This window comes from Orcinus orca, chromosome 11 (genome assembly GCF_937001465.1).
Source record: "Orcinus orca chromosome 11, mOrcOrc1.1, whole genome shotgun sequence".
Lineage (NCBI taxonomy): Eukaryota > Metazoa > Chordata > Mammalia > Artiodactyla > Delphinidae > Orcinus > Orcinus orca.
Genome location: NC_064569.1, coordinates 68768820 through 68784316, shown reverse-complemented (window position 1 = coordinate 68784316; position 15497 = coordinate 68768820). Strand labels below are relative to the sequence as shown.

At 33.1% G+C, this 15497-nt stretch overlaps 1 protein-coding gene across 1 annotated transcript in view; it reads right to left on the bottom strand.

The window, feature by feature from the left end:
• The window catches only part of LRRIQ1 (leucine rich repeats and IQ motif containing 1), a 271088-nt gene that overhangs the window by 161500 nt on the left and 94091 nt on the right, over positions 1–15497 (bottom strand). Inside the window, exons 5-10 of the mRNA XM_049694936.1 lie at positions 11974–12118; positions 10692–10803; positions 6101–6192; positions 4776–4893; positions 3998–4221; positions 153–227 (exon numbers count right to left, since the gene is read on the bottom strand). Coding sequence (XP_049550893.1) covers positions 153–227; positions 3998–4221; positions 4776–4893; positions 6101–6192; positions 10692–10803; positions 11974–12117 — 765 coding nt within the window. The 5' untranslated portion in view covers position 12118. The remainder of the gene's footprint in view (positions 1–152; positions 228–3997; positions 4222–4775; positions 4894–6100; positions 6193–10691; positions 10804–11973; positions 12119–15497) is intronic.

The window sequence follows — 15497 nt, the reverse complement described above, 5'->3', positions numbered from 1 at the left end:
AGAGCTTCTATAACTAAGGTATTTTTAAAACTTTAGTAAATTAAATCCTATACCAACTAGGCAATATTATTTTAAAATACCCATTCCAAGCATAGTAATTTACTTCAAATGGAGAATGATTATTGTGCTGCTTAAAAACAACAAACACATACCTCATGCTGTTTAAATTTCTCCTTCCATATATTCTCCTCTTTATGAAGTTCATCATTCATCTTGTCCTGTTCTTGCTGAGCATATAATATTGAAATATTATATTCAACTATCAAACAATATTATGTTTATTATGTATGATTCTTATGACATATATTTGTAAACAAAGGTTAAAGATAACTCACCCAATGGTCCTCAGTTATTAGTACTGGGATAACAACTTTAATCCCAACCTGAAATATAATAAAATGATACCTAGGGTTCCCATTAGCATATAAAGATATTTACAATCTGGGTAAGTCGTTTTATTTATTTGAGTTTATTTATATGTTTATTCATATAATAAAATGCATTGGCTAGAAATACTCCTGGACAATGCAAAAATTACAGATGATAATGTGTGTTAAGATGGGTTTTGCATTACAATTTTTTTCTCTCCACACCATTTCATTTAATTCACATAATAAATCAGTTCAGAGGGTAATTGTTTTCTTTCATTAACTCTTTATTAGCATCTATTTTGTAAAGGCTCTGCAGAATAAAAAAAAAATCAGTAAAATATAATCCCCTCCCTCAAAAACTTTACCTTTAATAATATGGGAATGCAATCATACATTCACACGTTGCCCCAAATTTAGCAAAATAAGTTTATCACAAAATAAGAACTATAAGGATTATGGTAGGAATAGGTGTTATAATTAGAAGATCATGAAAGGTTTCATACAGAAGATTGTTTTTGAAATTATTAGGCTTTTAAGAGATTAAATAAACATTTTAGGCATTTATTAAATGTTTTTGAGCTAGGAAAATGATTACAGCTCTGTTTTAGAAAAATTATAAGGTTACATTTGATAGAATTAGAGAAAGTAAGTCAAGGAGAGACACTAAGGAGATCAGTGAGGTAGGTATTAGAGAAGTCCATGTGAGAACCAATGAGGGCCTTCTGCAGATAGGGTGGGAGGAGTCAGAAGAGACACAAACACGATGTAAATATGAAATGGTCATAAACTTCCAACTGACTGGATAAAAGGAAGTGAGAAAAGTTCTTTGGACATTATCTTATAGGAATTGTGGGAACTTTTGATGGCATTTAAGCAGGGAAATAACTTTTTTTAGAAAATAATTATCCTACCAACTGCACTATGGTGCATTAGTTTACAGAATACAAGACCAAAAGTAGGAAGATCAATTAGAGAGTATAGTAAATATTCCAAGCTAGACATTAGGACATCCTGAACTATGGGGTAGCAGTAGACATATGGATGAGACAGTGAATAATATAACTATTAGAAGGAAGAGGATAGTAAAAGAGAGAGAAGAGTTAAAAATGGTCCATATCTTTCTAGCTTCGACTATGATGATAGTGTAACTCATCAAAATAATGAACACCAGAGGAGGAGCACGATTCAGAAAGAAAGACAGTGCATTCAACTTTAGATACATTAAGTTCTGAGTGTAGGAGAGTTATGTAGTTCGACTTTTTTTGTTATAACTATAGATTTGGTTCTGAACAGCCATAACTGTGTTTGAGATTATCAAGAGAGAAAACACATGGAGTAAGAAAAGAAAGAACAAAGGATGGAATCCTTGGTAGGACCACATTCAAGGAGAAAGAGAAAAAGAAGCCTAAAATAGATATCAAGGAAGAACGGCCAAACATGTAAGAAGACAGTCAAGGCAGTATGGTCCCACAGAAGTCAAGAGAAAAAGAAATGGTCAGCAATCAAATTTTTATTGGCATGAAATGCTAAAGAGGCAAAAATAAATACTGAAATAGAACCTGTGAGTATGGTTCTAGAAGCCATTGGTTATTTTTGTCCAAGCCAATTTAGAAAACATTGATTATTTTTGTCAAAAGCAGTTTCATTCACTGGGGCGGTGGTGGAAGATCCCTAGCAGATTTAGGATTGAATGAGAGATGAGGAAATGGATTGAGCACAAATAACTACTCCTTAAGAAGCCTGCCTATGATAAGTAGACCTAAGGAGCAGCTGACGTGAGACATATAAAGGAAAATGATCTCATGATTTTTCTTTTGTTTTGTTTCTAGGACAGGAGAAAATTGAACATGCCTATAAGCAATAAGAAAGGAGGAAGCTGTAGGGGTGCCTCAACATAAAGGAAAACTGGGGTAAACTGGAAAATGACAGAATATAGAGCAAAGGAGGAAAAGCCAGCCTTTGGTAGAAGAAACCTCTCTTACTGAGATAAGAGCAAAGGCAAAAAAAAAAAAAAAAGGCAAAAAGGCGACCACAGAGATTGATGCTAACTAGATGCAGGATGAGAAAGACAAAGAAGTTTGTAATCGATGCAAAAATGTTATGTGATAATTTGCTAATAACGAGGAGGGAGGAGTTGGGTAGAACTCTTAAGGAAAGAGATTTACGATAGCTGTTTTGGAAAATGGAAGAGGAAGCTAACAAAGGACACAGAATAGAATTACTAAATAAGTAAATTATTTAGGATCCATCATTATAAAATTACGGAATGGTCTCACTGGAAAACTTTTAAGCCCCAAGGTAAAACAAAGCACACATTTAGAAACTCATTAAACCTACTAATGTCATATATATTTTTAAATCATAATTTTATGATAAAGCACAAATTACTTTCAAAAAACAAGTTACAATTCTTCAAGGGTAGGGCCCTGGTGTTAAATCTCTTTTGTATCATGTAAGCACATAGCTGAAAGCTTTGCCCTTAAAGTAGTCAGTAAATTTTTGTTACAAAACAAATAAAAATGGCAACTTAGCTGAACAGAATTTTAAAATCAGATGTTTTTTAGAAAATATTTGAAAATATCACTAACAACCAATAGCAATAATACGTTTTACCACAAGCCAGCAAACACTTCTCTAAGAATCTACATTATATTCACTCCTACTCTGGAATTGGAAAAAAAAAAAAAAAGCTTCTGACTTTTGGAAATGACTAATCTGGTCTGTGGAAAGGAAAATATAACTAAAAGAAAGCTAAACATTCATCGCTTACTATTAGAAAAAGCCATGGCCAAGCTGGTTCGACAATATTATCACTTTTTAATTTATTTATTTTCTATATAATCAGGAAATGCAGTGTACTCAACATTGGAGGCTTGAATACCCTGAACTGTCTATGTGACTACATGCTAAGGTTCTCTATATGGAACACTCAAACTAGTAAGTCATGAGTAATATATAAGGCAACTTTAGTAATGTAAAACAAGAGATGTAAGTCCTGTCTGTTATCCATACATTCTAAACGGGCTAATGGCCCACAAGTAGGTCCTAGAAATCCACCAGTTTCTCAATATGCCACTACCATGACCTGAGGATGAGGACCACCTGAGGTGCAGCTAGGAGGAAACAGAAATGAAAAAAACACAAAATTCCTTCACACCAAAAAATTTCTATTCCCAGGAATTAGCTCATTTATGGGAATGAGGCACATACCATCACCTACATGGCTAAACCACTTCAACCAAATATGTTTTACAAAATTGCTAGATATCAGACCACATAGCAAGGACATTACATGATTGAGAAAATTCTATTGCCTTTTTCTATGATTAGAAGGGTGTAAAAAAGTAACAACTTATGTAGTAAATGTCAGCTTTTTTAGGACAATCTTTGAAACTATGAAGTTTCAAAGCAGTACCTGAAATTCTAATGAATTTCATGAAAACTAGGCAAGGAGTCCATATTAATACTGTTAATCCACAGTCAACTGCTTTGATTATTAGGACTAATTAAAACCCATAGAATGGAGCTCAATTCGCACCATAAACCAAAACATCAATACTGTTCAGAAGTAGATACTGATTTTTTAAAATGTATGAAAGACAAAAATTAAAATTAAAAAACCTTACCTTCTGAATATTCTCCAATTTCTTCTTTTCAACTTCAAACTGTTTCATCCGGTAATGTCTTTTTTCTTCTTCTTCTTGAAACTGCTTTTCTTCTCTATCCCTCTGAGCTTTGAGAGTTTGCTTCTGTTGGTCTTCTAGTTCCTTCTGTTTGTCTTGCCAAGCCTCAAAGGACTGCCTACATCTTTCTTCCACTTCACAGTATCCGAAATTTATATCAGCATCATCTGTATTCATGAGGAGAACAATTTTTAAATCAAAACAGTCAAATCTGATCCAGTGCAAAGTTTAAAAGTAATTTCAAAATAAAGAAATAATGTCAATATATTACCAAAGTAAAAGTATGCAAAATACATGTAAATTCCATTGCATCAATAAAGAAGTCACATGACTTGCCTTAAAGTATTCCATAAGACTTCTATAAAAACATAATGTGTGTGTGTGTGTGTGTGTGTGTGTGTGTGTGTGTGTGTGTGTGTAGTTAAGGGATACATAAGGAACACAGTTAAGAGACACTTAAAAAATTCAGGTCTGCGTATATCTATTGCAGTCAGCTATATATGTGGAAAATTTTTAACTCTACTTACATGAAGTTAAATTAGGAGTCATAAAAAAAACTATGAGAACATGTAATTAAATAAGCATAGCAAGTACACAATATTTTTCAAATATTGTGACTATATTCTTCTAAATGTCAAAAGAAAACTGTCTACTTTTTTTCAGATAATTAAGGTCAATCACATAAAAATTATCATAAATATCACCAAGCAATTTAGTCCACCTGGCAAAACATGTTCATCCACAGGCAAATCACAAGGATCAGGCTCTGGAACAGAAGCAGGACTGCCACAATGAGTTTTACTTCTCAGAAATTCTTCTTTTTCTATTTCAGATAACATCTAAGAGGTTAAAAAAGTACCAGTGATTAAAGAAAAACAAAATAGAGAGTAAAGCTATTATTTTAATAATGCATTAAGTATTTACATACACATATATAGAACTTTATTTACTTCAAATCACTCTCAAATACAATTCTATATAGCATATTGATAATTATTCTCTTTATGGTGAAGAAAAATGTTTTTTCCATGCAAGCGCACTCTGTTTTACCCTCCTAATGTTTTTCAGAATTCTAATTACTTTCTAATATTTACTCACAATATTCAATTAAACTGCTTAATAATCATGTCAAAATGTTTCTACTAATATGTGTTTTCCTCCTAATACCTTTCTATATTTCTTATCTGCAGCAATAGCTCACATATACAAATTGCTAATATATTCAGTATGTTTTAAAAACAGAACTATTCTCTAATTTGCCCTGACTTACACACAAGTTATAATTTTGATTAATACTTTTCCATAATTATACTTCTATATATTCTAGCTTGAAAGGTACAGGATATCTATTCCACTGAAGTAGCAATATGATAATTCAAAATTAATATATTTCAGGTTTGAGGGTTACCAAAAAAGAGAGTAAGAAACATACATACGAGTAATTTTCACATTATGCTAAATACACAGGGAGCAAGAATAGAGTAAGGTAAAATTACAGTTGGGTAAAATGAGAAGTAAAAATGATTTCAAGATGCTGAACCTGTGGAAGAAGTTTTCTCTTAAATACATTTCCGGGAGTTTCACCCAAAAATGCTAGGCTCTCCTTTACTCTTACTTTTTTACGGATGTTTCTGTTTTACCATTTTTTAAAAAAAAAACTAACATAAGATATTCTACGTTTAAAGTTTCCACAGGGTATTTAAAGTCTCCACTGGATCATAGTACATTCCTAAGCAAAGTAATAATATTAGAGTATATTTCATTGTTTTCCTTGGAGTTTTTAGGGAAAAAATACTATTCAATATAGTTCTGCTCTCCTATCTACATTAAATTCCCAAGTATTGATGGTTCAAATCACTATTTCTAATATTTTTAAAGATTGAAATTTGTATTGTTTTATATTATATGCCAGAGGAGGAAACAAATCCAAAAATTATTAGCTTAAAATAATTAAATTTTTAAGCCAGTGAACTTTAAATGCTACGTGAGAGGTAAAGGTAAATTTCTAACTGTAATATTGAGTACTTTCAGTCAAACAACATATACCTTCATTAATTGTTCTGGATTTTCTTTACATTCAGTTCGTAATTCTATCCTTAAATGCATATGATTATTAGAAACTGCTCCATAATCATAGCCTATAAAGAGAAAGAAATATTATAACTTTAAATATTAGAGCAGGACACAACATGTTAAAATCCCAAACTATTTCATCATCCTTTAATCTCAAATTCTACCACAGCATATTCTTGATCAGTAACTCAAAACAATAGGAAATACTGAAGAACAAAGAACATAGGAAATCTGTAATCTTTATTCAAAAATAAAAATAACAGATTTTTAGATCTCTTTATCATCTTTCATATTCTAGACTGAAGTTCATTTTCCATGTACACAGAATAATGCTGTGTTTAATATCACAATGACACCTTGATTAGAAACCAACAAAAGTTCAATTCTACCTGCCACAAACTAGCAGTATAATCTTTCAGCACAAGATACTGAAAATGCTTTAATAAAAGTCTTAATTTAAAAGATTACAATTATTAACGTGTGAATGAAGTAAACTTTCATTCCCAATTTTTTGAGTTTTTGTTGAATTTTATTGTGTTTTTATCATCTGTGCAGATGTAGTTATGTTTCTTTTCCTTATTCAATTAACATGTTTTATCATGGTAATGTTCCCTAGTAGTAAACTATTTTTTACAGATGACCATTCTGCTAATTAACTGACTATTCACACCTATTTTGTCTATTATTATAGATTTTCTTTTTCAACACCAATTCACAACCTCTCTGGCATGTTTTCTTACGTGAGAGCTGAAAAGCAAAAATAACATTCTCCAGATGCCTTTGAAGCTAGGTTTCTGAGGGTGATTTAGGTTCTGCCAATTGATACATTTGTGTAAGTCTTTCTTTTCTTTTCTTTTCTTTTTTTAAAATTAATTAATTAATTTATTTATTTTTGGCTGCATTGGGTCTTCGTTGCTGCGCACAGGCTTGCTCTAGTTGCGGCGAGCGGGGGCTACTCTTCATTGCGGTGCACAGGCTTCTCACTGCAGTGGCTTCTCTTGCTGCAGAGCACAGGCTCTAGGCACGCAGGCTTCAGTAGTTGTGGCTCGCAGGCTCAGTAGTTGTGGCTCACTGGCTCAGTAGTTGTGGCACATGAGCTCAGTAGTTGTGGCTTGTGGGCTCTAGAGTGCAGGCTCAGTAGTTGTGGCATACAGGCTTAGTTGCTCCACGGCATGTGGGATCTTCCCGGACCAGGGCTCGAACCCATGTCCCCTGCATTGGCAGGCAGATTCTTAACCACTGCGGCACCAGGGAAGCCCAGTCTTTATTTTCATAAAAATATTATGTGTGAAGAAAGGCAGAGAGAGAGATTTTCATTTTTCTGGCTCAGACTATGATAGGGGGTGCTTTGGGTTGGAGATAGCAGGGTATAGTAGAGGATTAATGTCTCTGAATTTCTTTATTATATCAGCAGCTCCTGTTGCAGCCCAGTTCTACAATGTACTTGCATGTATATTTTCTACACTTTGGATGTTCAGCTTAGAATCTGTTTCTTCAGTTCTATTAACAATTCTGTTATTTATTGTAATAGCTAGTCTCCAAAGATGTCACTCCCACACTTCCTGGTATGATACCCTGTGTAGCCCCCTCCTGCACAGAATCTGTGCTGACCCTATGTAACCACCAGGATGTAGTAGAAGTGATGTTGCATGACTTCTGAGAATAAGTCATATGAATCTTTACAGGGTTCCATCTTAGTCTCTTGATATTTTGTTCACAGGATGCTGTTTCTCAGAATCCAGATGCCATGCAAGCCATAGGGAGAGACCACATAGGTGCCTCCAGCTGACAGCTCCAACTGAACTCCCAGCCAACAATTAACATCACTGCCAGTCATTTCAGTGAGCCATCTTAGAATTCCAATCCAGTAAAGACTTCAGATGACTGTGGCCCTAATCAACATCTGACTGTAAATGCATAAGAAATGCAAGCAAGAACTGATTAGCTAAAGCCCAGTCAACCCACAGAACTATATAAAAGATAACAGCATACTGTTATTTTAAGCCACTAAGTTTGTTTTACACAAATACTCCCCAAAACCTTACTGCTTAAAGTAGCTAAAACAGCTTTTGTCTACAAATGAGAGCCCTAATCAGTACATCCATATTCATAAATAAAATTAGCCTCAGTTTCTCTTATGTATGTGTATGTGAAGCTTGCACAGTTTTGTATTTAACATGTGCAGTTTGGGGCTTCCCTGATGGTGCAGTGGTTGAGAGTCTGCCTGCCGATTCAGGGGAAACGGGTTCGTGCCCCGGTCCGGGAAGATCCCACATGCCGCGGAGTGGCTAGGCCCAGTGAGCCATCGCCGCTAAGCCTGCGCGTCCGGAGCCTGTGCTCCACAACGGGAGAGGCCACAACAGTGAGAGGCCCGCGTACCGCAAAAAAAATAAAATAAAATAAAATGTGCAGTTTTTTACAATGAAATATTATATAATATGCAGATTTTTTTGCTCCTTGATGGATTGGAATAATTCAATTGCAAAATTATCCCTAGTTCCTAACGACACTTGAGAAGAAATCTCTTTCCACCTTCAGCCAAATTATTGATTTAATCATGTCTTCTCCTTTATCAAGCAATTTTGATAATTTGAATTTTCTTAGAAAATTATTCTATTCATTGAGACTATCAAACTTATTTGATTAGAGCTATATACATGGGATCTTATAATTTTCTAAACCACTGTTATAACTGTAGTTATATACTCTTTCATGTAACTAATTTTTTATAATTATATTTCCCTTGCTTTTTTTCATAATTAGGCTCTATACTTGCCAATATATTTAAAATACATTTTCATTGTATAAACCTTAGTAAATATAAATAGGAAAACCATTAAAATCCCCCATAACTCGACTGTAGATAAGCACTGCTAAAACCTGAAGGGTCTACATAAGTCTTTATATATCCTTTCACACAGGTACTCAGAACAAAAACCTTGGAGCCAAATTTCCTCTCTTCCTTTCATACAAATCAATCAATAAATACTTCTGTTTCTTTCTACCTTAAGAATGCTTTCTAGAATGTGACTGTTTTTCATCATTTCTACTCAAATCACTCTCATCTCTAACCACACTACTGTGACAGTCTTGTAGTGGACACTTGCTACCTCAAGCCATCTTCTCTGCAGAGTCTCCAGAATGATTGTCTCAAAATATGTCAGATTCTGTCACTCCTTACTCAAAAACCTTCATATTCTCAGAACAGAATCCAAAGTCCACACCGTGGATTGATAAGAGCCCTGTATGATCTGACCCCTTATTTTCCTGGATATAACCACAAAGGCTTACTATTCTTTGAACATATTTCGCCCACTCAGTGTGCCTTGGCCTTTACGATTCCCTCTTTCTGGAACACCAGCCCTCTAGACATCCACGTGACTCACTTCTCCTTCATTGAGATATCCCATGTGGCTTACTGTCTCATTTCAGTCACTACTTAAATATCACCTCCTCAGAGAGGCCTTCCTTGACCTACCCTATCTAAAATAGCAATCTTCAATCTCTATTCCCTTCTCTTTTTCTTTCTTTTTTTTTTTGGTTGCACTGGGTCTTAGTTGCGGCAGGCGGGCTCCTTAGTTGTGGCATGTGAACTCTTAGTTATGGCATGCATGTGGGATCTAGTTCCCTGACAAGTGATCAAACCCAGGCCCCCTGTATTGGGAGCACAGAGTCTTAGCCACTGCGCCAGCAGTGAAGTCCCTGTCCCCTTATCTTAAAATCCTTCCTTCATGGAAGTTACTATTATTGAAATATTACATATGTATTTATTTGTTTATTGTCTGTCTCCCCACACCAGAACATTAGAATAAGAGAGGACCTCTGCCTATTTTGTTCCCTGCTGCATTCTCAGTGGCTAGAACATATCCTTTCACAGAGTAATATTTTTCGTACAAATATCTATGAATATCCACATTATAGTTTATACTAATATTTTTATAAATGACATCAAATTTCATAATAATTTTAATAGTATATCATGAAACTCTTTATGTTATTAAATATTGTCTAAGCCGTATTTTTTTAATGAGTGTATTTTTAGACACACCAATGTCCTGTTGAACATTTAGGTTGTTACCATTTTTCATTATAAACTAAGCCAGGATTAATTCTAGTTAAATCTTTGTTCATTCTATTATTCTTAGAATAAATTTGCAAGAAGTAAATTTGCTCAGTTGAAGCAAATAAAGATTGTGAGGCTTTGATATAAATTATATTTTTCTCCAAAAATATGTATGAACTGATACTTCTAAAATAGTCCCACAATTAGTTTTCTTTTCTTTAACATAAAGTAATAGAATGCCTGGTTTTAATTAGAACTGGTAAAACAAATTGTTAGTGGCTAGTACTTACTGGAGACGTAAGGAAGGTAGTAAGTAAAACAAATGAATGAACTAAATTGAACAGACCAATATACTACAGATATTTTATTAGAGATAAATGCACATACCTGTATATGACAAGAGACAAGAACTTCAAGCAGTTTAATTTTCTAAATTATAAATTATTCATTATTCATACTTACAGAAAACTTATCTGCCAAGCAGATGAAAACTGTACTTACTTAAAACATCAGTATCTTCCACGTCCTGAAGAATGAGCTCTTCAACAGTTTTACTTTTATTCTTTATGACGTTAATACAGTGAAGAACTGAGTCAGGTAATTCATCTAAATCCTAAAAATGTAAATAATAAAAGAAACTGTAAAATTCTTTACTAAAACTATGTATCAAAATCTGTTTTGATATGCCAAAAATTTGAGTAAAATGTGTAAATGAGGTAAAAGGGCTCTGTATAAAGAGCATAATTCAAACAAATATATTTGGTTAAAATTTGCTTTTAATTTTCAGGTGGTTATAAATTGCATCCATGATTCTGTTGGATCTCATATTCAAATGAATAATTTCAGAACTTTTGTCACAGTTAAATTAGCTGTGAATAAAAAGATACAATAATATAAAAATATTATTTTCTCCAAAAGTATTATGTAGGTTATTGCAATCCTAATTAAAAATCAAATTGTAATTATTTTTTGAAACTTGACAAATGAGTTTTTTGAAAAAAGCTTAGTTGAAAAGATTTTGAAATAGCAGAACTACTAAAGGAATTTGACCCATTTTATATTTAAAAATATAAAACCACTATAGGGCAAAAATTAACACAATAATGGAAAAGAATAAATAGCCTTGGACAGATCATATGTATAACAACTAAATATATACAACAGATATGACAAATCAATTGAGAAGAGGTGGATTATTCCATAAGTGACCCTGGGAATATTTGTTAAATATATGCAGGAAAATTTTAACTAGACCTACTTTTTATAACATAGCTGAAAATAAGTTTCCATTGGATTAAGGATTTTTATATAAAAGAATGAATCCATGAATAACTTTTCTAGGCATATAAACATTGGAGAAAATACACAAATGAAAAGAAAATTAACGTTTGGTTTCCAAAAAAGTAACTATTCTTTGGTCTAAAGATTTCACATACATTTTGCTTTTTATGCATATCTAATCACATTAGAATGCTCATGATTAAGTAAAAAAAGCAGGATACAAACATACACATGTGTGCAGATACATGTATATATATATACACATAATTATACGTATAGTACAATCCCAATTTTGTGAAAAATGCACACATATACATGTGAAATTATAGGTAATTTCTACCTTCAATATACCATTTATATCTAAATATCTACTAATATATATTGCTTAAAGGTGACCCTAAGGAAAAAATGAGATAAATATACAAAACACACTGAGAAAAGTAATATTTCTCCTAAAAGGCTTATCCAGTTAAAAGGCTCAAAAATACAACACAACACTTACTGTATCACTAGTATCACTCTGGGTTTCTGATTTTGAATCACTATCAAAATCATCTTTTTCCAAGGAAGAAATGCTGATTTTATCCAATTCAGCTTCTATTTCTTCTTTGAGCTTTATATCATCATCATCGTTGTCTTCCATCATCCTTCATAATAAAACACAAAACCATATAAAGAAAATTGAAGAGGCTAAATGCTGGTAAAAACTATAGGTTCTTTAATGTGCCCTAACAATCCAACATGCTCTAGGTAAAAATTTAGTTTAACATAGCTTTAGTTTAACAAACTTTTCTCACACCTTATCATGGATGTACTATATATTGAAGAAAATGTTTTCTCCCTATGTTCATTCATTATTTCTTTAATGTTTTGACTACAAAATGATCAACTCTAATAGTACTCTTAAATTCTCTAAGGGAAAAGTTACATGGAATGAACTGGCTTACCTTTCTGAACCAAGAAACTTCACACTAAAATTCATTTTCATGGTAATAATTAATGGCAAAATACCTCTGAACAGCTTGAGTATTCAGAGATTAAAATACTTATAAGAGAACAACCTATGTCTATATATGGGGAAACATGTGGTTAGTTTCTACTCATTAAATCAGGGTTGTTAATTCCACCAGATAGCCACATGTTTTAACCAACAATAACATGTTGCAATAATGGCTAATACATGGCTTATAAGTTCAATATTTATTTCATTTAAATCTTTAATGCTTGTAATGGATATGGGTCAAGCAGTACATTGTAGTAGGTCTTCACATCATCATCGTTAACTACCATCATTAGCTTCCATGTATTAAGTACCTGTGACAAACCAGGCACTAGAAGACACTTGAGTGATTGATAACTTAATGGGTTAAAGGTCATTATAGTCATTGTATAGGTGAGAAAATCAAGGTTGGAAGAGGTTACTTAACTGCCATAGTATGATGCTAGTAAGTAATGGAAGCAGGATCCTAATTCAGAGATCCTGAATCCAAAGCCAGTGCTTTTCCCACTATCAAATGGTATCCAAACTCAGTCAAGCTCATTATCTGTCCAGCAATACCTTGAACAACTTCTAGTCCAATAGTCTTCAAACTGCAGATGGTAACCCATTCGTGGATCAATAAATTAATTTAGTAGCTCCTGATCATCTAGTTTAAATGATAGGATAGAATAGGAAAAGTTAGGATAAGTCAAAAAAGAAACTGTAAGTGTACTACATATACTACAGGTAAAAGTTGTTTAAAAAAACTTGTTTCAATTATAAGTACATGTATATGTATGCACGTGTGCATGACCTGCAATGAAAATTTTTGTTTGTTTATTTTACTGTGGGTCTTGGTATAAAAAAAAGGTTGAAAAATATTGTACTAGTCAGCTTTTATTTTATTTTCCAGACTATTCCAAACTTTCATTCTTTCCTCCAGTCCCTGGTCTTTCCACTGCTGTCTTCTTCCCGGCTCTTCCTTCCTTTTTTTCTTTCCTTCCTTCCTCCTTCCTTCCCTCCTCCATGCTCACTGTTCTTCCATCCCTCCTTCCACTCCCTTCCTCTTTATTTTCCATCTTTTACTCATTCATCTCAAAATCAACTTTTTGGGAGGCTACAAGATGCATCCACAACAGTGCTAGGTGCTACAAATACACTGATTAAATAAGTAACCTGTTTTCATAGAGTTTATAGTCTAGTTAACAGAGAAAATGAAACATCCTCATTTTCCTATTTCCTTTCCTGAAGTCTCTTCTTACTCTAATCTTATTAGGAGAGGAGACCCTCTTCCTAATAAAGTGTAATCCTGTACTTATGCTCTGAATTTGACAACTTCTCACCTACTGAACTGTCTGCTCCATCCACTATCCCTTCTGTTTACTACTTTGCCATACATTTGTATTCCACTGCCACTACCTCCATAAACAAAATCAGTTCATTCCTATCAAAAAAAAAAAAAACCCACACAATACCTGTGCCTGTCCTTCCTCTAGCTATAGATATCACGTATCTTTCTTTCACACGTAAATGATTTAACTCGACTGATCTCCATGTATTGCATACACTCTTAGGCATTTATCCCAGATAAATGAAAATTTCATTAATAAATGAAAATTTATGCTCACACCAAAACAAATGTTCACAACGGTTTTATTCATAATAGTCCCAACCTGGAAACAACCAAAATGTCCCTCAATAGGTGGATAGTTAAACGGACTCTAGTACCTTCATACCATCAGCAATAAGGGGCATGAACCATTGATATATGCCACAATACCAATGAATCTCCAGGGAACTACACTTAGTAAAAAGCCCACAGCAAAAGGTAATAGACTATATGATTCCATTTACATAACACTTCTGAAATACTAAAATTTTATAAAAATGAGGACATATTAGTGATTGCCACTAATGGAGTGGATGGGATTGGAGGAAGGTGGTTATGGTGATAAAAGGGCAACATGAGAGATCCTTGTAGTGTTGGAACTGTTCAGTATCTTGACTGTGGTTAATTAGTGAACATATTCAGATGATAAATAGTGTATTACATAATACACACACAAATGAATACAAATAAAATTGAGGCAATCCGAATAAGATTAGCAGATTATACCAATAGCAATATCCTGGTCGTGATATTATACTAGAGTTAACAAAGCATTACCATAGGGAGACACTGGACAGAGTGTATAAGAGGTATTTCTGCATTATTTCTTTAAGCTGGATGTGAATCTATAATTACCTCAATAAAAATTTATTTTAAAATATTCTAAGTACTAAGAGGACAGTTAAATAAATTATGATAAATCCATAGAATGGAATACTACACAAGTCCTTTAAAAAATGGGTACATTTACTGTTCTCCTGTGGAAAGGTAGCCAAGAAGAAATAATTGAACAAAGGCAAGTGGCTGAAAACTACAGAGAATAACATCTCTTTTGCATAACTATATGCACGTACACACACTTTTTTTAGACAGAAACTTTCTGGAAGAAATTGGGGAACTTTTAATTTTCATTTCATACCTTTATGTTGAGTGATTTTTTTATCATGAATATGTATTACTTTTATAACTTTAAAAGCTAATTTTAAGATATTCAATTTTACTCATAACCTCCCTCTTCCAAAAGAAAACAAAATAAAACCAGAACCAGTGCAAAATGCTACCTGTAATCAATTAAAATGCGATTCAAAAGCTTTGCTAGGTGGAAAATTAGATTTTTTTAAAACATGGCTATAAAGCAGAATGTACAGATTCACAAAACTTTCTATAGAAAGAAAGGTGGGAGAATAGGGTAAAGGAGACATTTTCATTATATGTCCCTCTCTGCTCATCTACTGGCTCTTTAGATCAGCCCTGCCCAATTACATATTTGAGCAACATATTTGATTTTAAATTTTGTAGTAGCAAATTTTTAAAATGTAAAGAGAAACAGGTGAAATTTTAATAATATATTTAATTCAATCCAATATATCCAAAATATTATTTCAACATATAATCAATAGAAAATTATTAATTATAAGGCCAATATAATTACAAAGTT